General features: G+C 37.9%; 1 protein-coding gene across 1 annotated transcript in view; it reads right to left on the reverse strand.

Moving 5' to 3' along the window:
• LOC135213209 (uncharacterized) overlaps positions 1-10,000 on the reverse strand; it is a 106,025-nt gene that overhangs the window by 83,444 nt on the left and 12,581 nt on the right. The window contains exon 2 of the mRNA XM_064247190.1: positions 2,923-3,098. Within this exon, the coding sequence (XP_064103260.1) occupies positions 2,923-2,959 (37 nt within the window). The 5' untranslated portion in view covers positions 2,960-3,098. The remainder of the gene's footprint in view (positions 1-2,922; positions 3,099-10,000) is intronic.

Consider the following 10,000-nt stretch of genomic DNA (forward strand, 5'->3'; position numbering starts at 1 on the left):
CTCCCACCGCAGACGACACACTCCGGCAGGTATTTTTGATTGGCCTTGGGGACGCGAGAACCAGCGACACATGAGCAGCATGCCACGACACTAACAACCATACCACCGGATCAGTTATTTAATATTGAATATTGCGAAATGAGGCTGGATGACTAGAACCATCATCTCGGTCACGATCTACCAAATTCATGGAGCGTCAATGGTTGCCCATCAAAGAAGCATTTCTAGAGGAGAGCTGTTTTGACAAGTAAAGAGAACCCTAATATGTAGACGTCACCCTCGAGAAATTCAACAACAAAAGAAATGACAAAGACAATGCCCCAGGCTCTCTCCTCTCTCTCTCTCTCTCTCTCTCTCTCTCTCTCTATACACGGTGCTTAGGCTATTCAATCAATGACCACGGGAAACAAAGATGTTCAAACTTACAGACATATCAGAGGAACTAAAGATTGATTCGTTCAAAAACAGTGACGATCCCGAAGAACTGTTTCTTCAAGGAAACTGCAAAACCGCAACTCACCAAGAAAAGGTGGCCTTCGGGTGCACTCGGCGAGGGACAAAGCGGGATCCCAGAAACAGACGAAAGGATACTCATGCTCTGACGACGCTTTGCAGTCTTCTCCGAAAACGAAAATGAGTGAGAGAGAAAGAAAGAGAAATGCTATCCTCGTTATCATCATCAAGTGATAGAAGGTTATGACTGCATGTTATATAAATCTTACAGATCACCTCTGTCTACAGTTAAGTGAGGCAGTCTGGTAGCCCATACAGCACCTCTGTTCGTGTAGGATTGAAAGAAATGGTGTTTATTTGCCCAACAATGGACCCTACGTAGGTCCTGGGACCATAGTTAATTAAGCACAGAGAATTTTTTTCATTGAGGCCTTTAACCACAGTGGGCTAACATTATAAAATGTCAAGCCACTGACTGACTGAGTTCCATGTTCAAGGCAGCGGTGGACACGACTTCAGAATCACCCGCTACAGAGGGTGAAAAGTTGGCATGAACATGAAATATCCGTTTCTCTGCGTCATTTCTAAAGCACAATACAATCACGTCCTTCCAATCGCTCTTTCCAACCTCAGCTTTACAGAGGTCAAAATGCTCTATTCATGAAGATAATCTGCTGTCCTCTCAGTGCTCTCTTTATACCCTGCCTCATCGATGGGTGTTAGACTGACTGACTCTCTCTCTCTCTCTCTCTCTCTCTCTCAAGAGAGAGAGAGAGACTTGATTCACATCTGTGCTGATCGACTATTGCACACAAATAAATAAATAAAACATATTTTGCATTTTATCGGGTTTCTTTAAGTGGGAGGATAATTTTCGTAATTTTCCTTCAAAAGTTCGGTGAAAACCGAAATTCCTGTATTACCTCTGTGGTAACCGAGTGTGTGGAAGGCCTTTGTGTAAGATGATTCTTTTGCGTTGTAAATATGGCTGTGTGACAGTGTTACTACATATCTGAGAATGAATGAGTGCTATTCAATGTGTATGACATCATAGAAACATGAGACCTGCGCGAACGTCCTTCCTGGTTTGTGAAAATCCACACAACTTACATTGAATTGAATGACTCCCGATTCTTCTTTAATATTATTTTCCGCGAAACTGAGACAACTCAGTGTGTCAAGATGGTAAAATTCAAAGCTATACGTACGGGAATGAATCGAATATAAAAAGCCAGGCTATTATGTTCAGCAAGTGCTGTGGATTTGTGTACCTGTTTGTTTGTTTGTTTGTATGGTGTTTTTCCATCATATGGAACCAGTGGTTATTCAGCAACGGGACAAACGGCTTGGCGTGACTTACGAACCACGTCGAGAGTGAACTTCTATCACCAGAAATACACATCTCTGACCCCTCAGTGGAATGCCCAAGAACCGAACTCGCGGCCACCTAGGTGGCAGGCTGAGGCGCTGATTTGTGTACCTGACGAAAGCTGGAATGTCGTGACCTTATTCCTTCAAGATCTTAATGGTAAAAGTCGAGCCATTCCCGCTTCCACGTGGAAACTAGGATATCTGAAGTCCAACGACGCAGCTGCTTTTCCTGAGAGCAACAACTGCGTCCAGTGCTGAAGTGGTTCATCTATGGCTGAAGAGGCATCAACGAGAATTGTCACTGGGATACGGTAGTGTTATCGTTTGTGGGTTAACAAAGAGAGGTTTCATTCCACGACCTACTAATAGGCTTTTATTTAAAGTGTTCCCTGTATATTCACATAACCATCAAGAGAAAACCTATTTTTATTTTGAAGTTGTGGCCTTTGCGTTGTAGCCTGTAATAGTATTTAGTTTTGACGGTATTCGCTAAACAGCGTCATAGCAAGTGACTTTTGTAATGTATATATTTCTTAATAGAGCCAAAAACATGAGTTGGTGTATTAGATTGAAGTGTTTACATTTTAAATGAATTTCTTGTAAGGTGAAATATGAATTCCTCTCGGCGAGACAGTTGATGTTTACAGACGGACCTTTTAAGACTATTTGAGATGCAGCGTCTCCCTTCCAGTGAGAACAGAACAGAAGAAGAAAGAATTGAGGCCAACGGTCAAAAGCTACGATCCATCCAGTCATTCAGCGCTGAAAGGGGAAATCCCAACAATAGGGTTTGAAAGGCGTCACAGGATTAGGAAAACCTCGAAGCAGTTGAAGAAGCACCACGAAACAATCGTCAGGAGAGGCTGGAAAGGAAGATGGAAGAAAGAGAATATGAACGGAGGTACAGTCAAAGGAACGAAAGGGGTCGCAGCTGGGGGCCTAAGGAAGGGACGCTGCAAGATCATGCTTACAGTGCAGAACAGGAGGTGCACTGAGGGCACTCTACCTCCCCGAGGGGCCCTACCATGATTTCGGGCGAAGGCTACACAAGAGGGACATCATCTAATCTAAAAGACTGGAAAGGCTGATTTCGCTCACACAGGACGGAGAGTCTGGCCGAGGTGGTCAGGGGCATCCTGGTGGCAGGGCTCGACACCTCGCAGGTGACCTTTGACCCGTTGTCCGACGCCCTGATCTTGATCAGGCTCCGCGCCCGGGTCACGTTGCCTCTCTTCTCCACCTGGGTCGGTACCGCCTCGTCCTCTTTGTAGATTCTACGGAGAGGGGAGATTACAGCACACACTGATCCATAAATACATATACATGCTTAAAAAATCACAGTAGATGCACGTGACTTCATTAAATAAGCGAATACCACAGGAAACTGATAGTCAGAAATCCAAGCGCTTTCGTCTTTACTAAGTCATTGTCATGGAACGAATGAAATACATTTGGAAAGAAAGTTATCAGGTAAACAACAAGATCAAGAATACCAGATGGTCAATTGTCAAAAGGGTAAAAATCAAAGAGATAATCCAGGATTATCGGATGTCACACGGTCACAAACCTAAACATAGATTTAATTCTAACAGAAACTACAACTTATCCATCCATATAGTCCAAAACATGTAAAAACTGAACATATTAATTTTGTTGCTTATATTTATCTGCAACTTTTTTCATTGTGAAGGCATCAAGTTTAAATAAACCAAGACTTAAATTTAGAACATTTCTATTATTTGACTTGATGAAACTAGATTCAATGATATTCCTTTTAACCGTGTCATTACATGAGATTAAGGCTCTTGCTTGATTCCAGTTAACAGGATGATCTAAATCCCTCATATGTACGAATAATGCATTCGATATCTGCCCAGTTGTCACAGAATATTGGTCCTGTTTGAGTCGTTGTGAAAGAGATTTACCGGTTTGTCCGTAATAGACTTTATCACATTTTTTGCAAGGAATTTCATATATGCAGCCTGGAAGATCTTTAGGAGAATTTTTTATTACTAAACTCTTGACATTAATATTACTGAAAACAACATTGTTCAAAAGGTTTAAAATTCTAGGAATTTCTAAAAACCTTTCATCATATGGTAATTTTAAATGTTATACTTACTAAATTCAACTTTGTCATTAGTTAAATAAAATGTTTTTCTAGCTCTTCTCCATGCACATCTACAAAAGTCCTTGGGTATTCAAGTTTCAAGGCAATATCATAAACAATTTTAATTTCAGCGTCAATAAACTGCAGGCTACAGACACGTAAAGCCCTTACGAACATCCCAGAAAAAACAGAGAATTTAACATTTTGATGGTGATTGGAGTAGTAATGAACAAAAAAGGCAATGTTAGTTGATTTCCGAAAGACTGAAAAGGTGAAATTTCTACCTTTTCTATGGACAGTTACATCAAGAAAATTCAAACTAAAATTTCTTTCTTCCTCAACAGTAAATTTTATAGAACGGACTAAATTAGTGAGATTATTAAGGAATTCCTGGTTATCTTCGTGAACTGGCCAAATACAGAAAATATCATCCACATACCTAAACCATATAACTTTTTGGGGCAAAATTCTTGGTAAGAGTTTTGTCTAAAAAAAATCCATGTAAATATTGCAAAGGGCAGGAGATAAGAGGTTGCACATAGTCATGCTAAACTTTTGTACAAAAAATTTCCCATTAAAAGCAAATTAATTATCTTTGATACATAACCTTATGAGACTAATGAGGTTTGCTACAGTTAAGGGAATATCATGACGTTCTAATTCATCCTCCAAAAATTCAAGTAAATCAACTACAAGCACTTTTGTAAATAAAGAGACGACATCAAAACTAACCATATTAAAATCAAAATTCATATTTAAACTAAACAATTTGTTTATATAATCAACATTGTTTTTAACATTCGTGTTAGAAATGTTTCCTACCAAAGGTGTGAGAATTTTTACAAACCATTTAGATAAATTATACGTAACTGACAATTAACCATCTGGTATTCTTGATCTTTTTGTTTACCTGATAAATTTCTTTCCAAATGTATTTCATTCGTTCCTTGACAATGTCTTAGTAAAGACGAAAGCGCTTGGATTTCTGCCTATCATTTTCCTTTGGAATTCGCTTATACATACATACACACACACACACACACACATATATATAATATATATATATATATATATATATATATATATTTATGTAATATATAGCTATAAATACATATATATAAATATATATATATATATATATATATATATCTGTAGATATATAATAATAATAATAATAATAATAATAATAATAATAATAATAATAATAATAATAATAATAATAATAATAACATCTCTCCCATATGTAGGAAGTGCAATACGAAAAATGAAACCATCAACCACATAGCAAGCGAATGTCAGGCACTTGCACAGAACCAGTACAAAAAGAGGCATGATTCAGTGGCAAAAGCCCTCCACTGGAGCCTGTGCAAGAAACATCGGCTACCTTGCAGTAATAAGTGGTACGAGCACCAACCTGAAGGAGTGATAGAAAACGATCAGGCAAAGATCCTCTGGGGCTAAGGTATCAGAACGGATAGGGTGATACGTGCAAATAGACCAGACGTGACGTTGATAGTCAAAGTCAAGAAGAAAGTATCACTCATTGATGTCGCAATACCATGGGACACCAGAGTTGAAGAGAAAGAGAGGGAAAAAATGGATAAGTATCAAGATCTGAAAATAGAAATAAGAAGGATATGGGATATGCCAGTGGAAATCGTACCCATAATCAAAGGAGCACTAGGCACGATCCCAAGATCCCTGAAAAGGAATCTAGAAAAACTAGACGCTGAAGTAGCTCCAGGACTCATGCAGAAGAGTGTGATCCTAGAGAAGGCGCACATAGTAAGAAAAGTGATGGACTCCTAAGGAGGCAGGATGCAACCCGGATCCCCACACTGTAAATACCACCCAGTCGAACTGGAGGACTGTGATAGAGCAAAAAAAAAAAAAAAATAATAATAATAATAACTGGTTCACGATTATTACCCAATGTCAATGTGAACTCATAAATCACATTACTTCGTGTTTTTTTTATTCATATATATATGTAATGTATATATATGCATATATGTATAAACTATTAAATTATAGTAGATACATACATATACAGAATAATATTATATATATATATATATATATATATATATATATATATATATATATATATAAGCGAATACCACGGGAAATTGATAGTCAGGAATCCAAGCGCTTTCGTCTTTATTCAGACATCGTCAAGGAGCTACTCCTTGACGATGTCTGAATAAAGACGAAAGCGCTTGGATTCCTGACTATCAATTTCCCGTGGTATTCGCTTATTTATGAAGTCACGTGCATCTACTGTGATTTTTTAAGCATATATATATATATATATATATATATATATATATATATATATATATATATATATATATAGTTACTTTTTATACGGGATAACTGTCACACTTTAAAGTCTAGAGCCACAATTACCCCATTAATACGAATATGCTACAACTCTGAGGATATTAGATGTGGTAACTTTCTCTTCTGACTAGGCCTAATTCGAACCTGAGCTATATGAGTTCATACATGAGTGACAGTCATATTGTCCATTCAGTCAGCAAGAATGTCATTTTGAATGGTTCGTATTCCAAGGGGAATTGTGGTTCTATCCTCAGTATTGAAATTGACCCATTTCACTCTGATTCCTGTCACCCTTCGACTGTGGAACAGTCTCTCTTCAGAGGATCTCCTTTCAGAGGATCTCCTTTCAGAGGATCTCCCTTCAGAGGATGTCGTGCAACTGGAACTTCAAAAGTTCGAGCAAAGACGCATTACTCCCTTAATACTATTCGTACTTTCAGGATTTACTTACAAATGATCTAAAACAGTTTGCACTTTTTTTATCACTGGTATAAATACATGAGGCCTTACGAACAATACCTTACTTAGGCGCGGCATTTGCTGAAACTCTCATCAGATGCTTCTCAAAAGTAAGATGCGAGTCAGCAGTTGCACAAAGAACAGTTAAAAGCTTCAGACTCATTCAGCAAAGTTCCATCTACCTGAAGGGGAAGATGGGGTGGGAAATCGATACGAGATCTCCTAATCAATTTTGTTTTCGTTTTACTGGAGTTCAGCCACATACCCCACTGACTACACCATTGCATGATCTGATCCATATCTTAATTGAGACCGAGGGCAGCTTCAATTTCCATACTTGGAGACCTTACTACACCCACAAGTGTTGCATCATTGGCATACTGAACCATTTTGTTTTCCAACCCAACAACCGTATCACTTGTATACACTAAACATAACAGTGGACCAAGATCACTGCCCTGTGGGACTCCAGACACAATAGGTCTTGGTTCTATAAAGATCCCGTCCAGAGCAACTCGCTACTGACAACCTGGACTCAGAGTATCCTCCTTTTGGAAGGCCTGCCTACCAAGGCTAAAGGGTCACTTCTACACACTGGTTTGATTTCGGAGTGCTTTTCTCCTACAAGAGTTGCCTGCCAAGGCTACAGTTTCTTCTACCCTAACTTGTGTAGGCAGTGACGACACACCCTGAAGCGAATGTTACTAAGAAAACCACATTAACCCACTAACCATTGAAAATGAATAAAAATAGTTAGAATAACTCAAAAATAAGTACAAAAAATCATTACTAATAAACGCCATTACAATGAGAAATATAGAAAATATTAATGATAATGAATATAAAAAATAAGATATTAAACAACAAATAAAATAAAAATAATGTATATATGTGTATAATGAACACATCACCATGATTCATATACATGCATTAAGCCACAAATGTCCTGTAATATCAAATTCTCTCTACCTCGGAATGAATATATTTTTATATATGTTAACTGAAGGGGAATTGTTTAGTTGATAATAATTTCGTCCTCTCATGGATTCGAACCAGCGCACAGAGGAGAAATTAGGACTTCAGTGATGTTACCGACCAGACCTCTTCAGTTACATCACTGAAGTCCTAATTTTTCCTCTGTGCGCTGGTTCGAATCCACGAGAGGACGAAATTATCATCAACTAAACAATTTCCCTTCGGTTAACATATAAGAAAATATAATCATTCCGAGGTAGAGCGAATTGGATATTACAGGACATTTGTAGCTTAATGCATGTATGTATGTATGTATGTATGTATGCATGTATATATATTATATATATATATATATATATATATATATATATTTATATATTATTATATATATATATATATATATATATATATATATATACTGAAGTAGACAAAATCACACCTGAAGTACCTGGGTGCTGCCTGATTCCTTGGTGAAGACCTACAAGTGACCGAAGTTCTTCTGCTGACACCCTGGCTCTATTGACGCATTTCCTGTTCACGGACTAAGGAAATTGAATTGGAAGTTGTTCTGTTGGCCCTTCACCTACTATTCCTAGCACTCAATCCCTGTTTCGACTGATTCTCATATTCCCAGCCTTATTACTTCCGTCTCCTCCAGAGATCCACGTGGGTTAGAGAAATTTTATTATTCTTATGAAATCATTTTAGAAGTGATACTGTAGTAGATTCACATCAACCGTGCATTTGATGTCTTACGACGCTCCTGAGGGTTCACATGGGTAGGATCTATGTTCCACCTCTCCTGTGGGATTAGGCCTTTCAAAAGTATCCCTTAGGAGAGGTGGAACATACATCCTGCCTATGTGAACTCTTCAGAGAGAGCGAGAGTTTCCAGCCCTGTGATTGGCTTATCAACAGCCGATCAGGAACGTCGAAAGGGATGTGAATCTATTATGGTATGTGGTACTTCGCTAATAGTACTTTCGTAGTATTAACGTATGTTGGATCATTGGTAATTTGTGATTTTTTGCGTCATTTTCTCTCTCTCTCTGCATTTATCAGTTGACATAAGTGTACTGCTGTTAGTATATGTTTTACAACGTAGCCTGCTTTGAAGATTCGTGTAGACCCTCCCCATTGTGTGTCTCCTTATGTAGTTCAACAGTGCCATTCACAGTTTTATTGCAGTGCCCAGTCTTGGGATAGCATTCCTGGGATTTCAATGGGCGGTTGAACTTGCTTACAGTGCTTCATCATTAATGTGCTTATTGTTATTAGTTTTAAGGTCTTGATCCATATTTCCATACATGATCTTTTAGAGTAAGTGATTTTGCTTGCAACTCAGTGACACATTTGCTATGAAACTGTACAAAATAGTTGAGCTGAATATAGATAGAAATCAGGCCAAAGGCCAAACACGGGACCTATAAGGTCATTCAGCGATGAAATGGAAATTGACAGTAAAAGGTTTGAAAGGTCTAACAGGAGGAAAACCTCGAAGCAGTTGAAGCACAATGAATCCAGTGTTAGGAGAGGGTGGAAAGTAAGAAGAAGAAAGAGAATATAAAAGGAGGTAGAGTAAAAGGAACGAAAGTGGTTGCAGTTAAGGGCCAAAGGCACGCTGCAAGGAACCTTAAGTAATGCCTACAGTGCACTGCATGTGGTCCACTGACGACACTACCCCCCTACGGGGTTTACAAAATAGGGATTGGTGTTCTAGTGCCACGGAGCAAGTCAGTGCCCCTGTAATGTTTTTCTTCTGATGAACTCACAGAATTATATAGGTAGGTGGGCACATCACGTTCATCTTCATTCCTTTTTAAAGTGATTTTAGTCGGTTCTATTAAGGTTTATTCTATTTTTAGATCATAGTTGTTTTCCACATCTACTCAGTATTGTCGTTTCCACAAGGGACTTTGAACAAGAGCCAGTCTCCTTAGATGTCTAAAAAATAAAACTCAATACCCCTGCCCTACACTGACAATATGTATATATGTACATACATACATACATATATATAATATATATATATATATATATATATATATATATATATTATTATATATTGCTACTTTCAAAATGCATGTTTTCCCCTCTTTGAAATGTCATGTAGATTGTGCAACATTTTTTCAGATTCCTAGATAGCTTAGAATAGGATATTTTAAAATGTGTGTTCAGATTTCACATTAACGTGTTGTAAAAGAATATATATATAACATAAAAAGAGAGAGATCTTTGTCTGTTCGAAACTGTGAATGTTTAACTTTTATGTCGACACTTTAAGATTAG

This window comes from Macrobrachium nipponense, chromosome 42 (assembly GCF_015104395.2).
Source record: "Macrobrachium nipponense isolate FS-2020 chromosome 42, ASM1510439v2, whole genome shotgun sequence".
NCBI lineage: Eukaryota > Metazoa > Arthropoda > Malacostraca > Decapoda > Palaemonidae > Macrobrachium > Macrobrachium nipponense.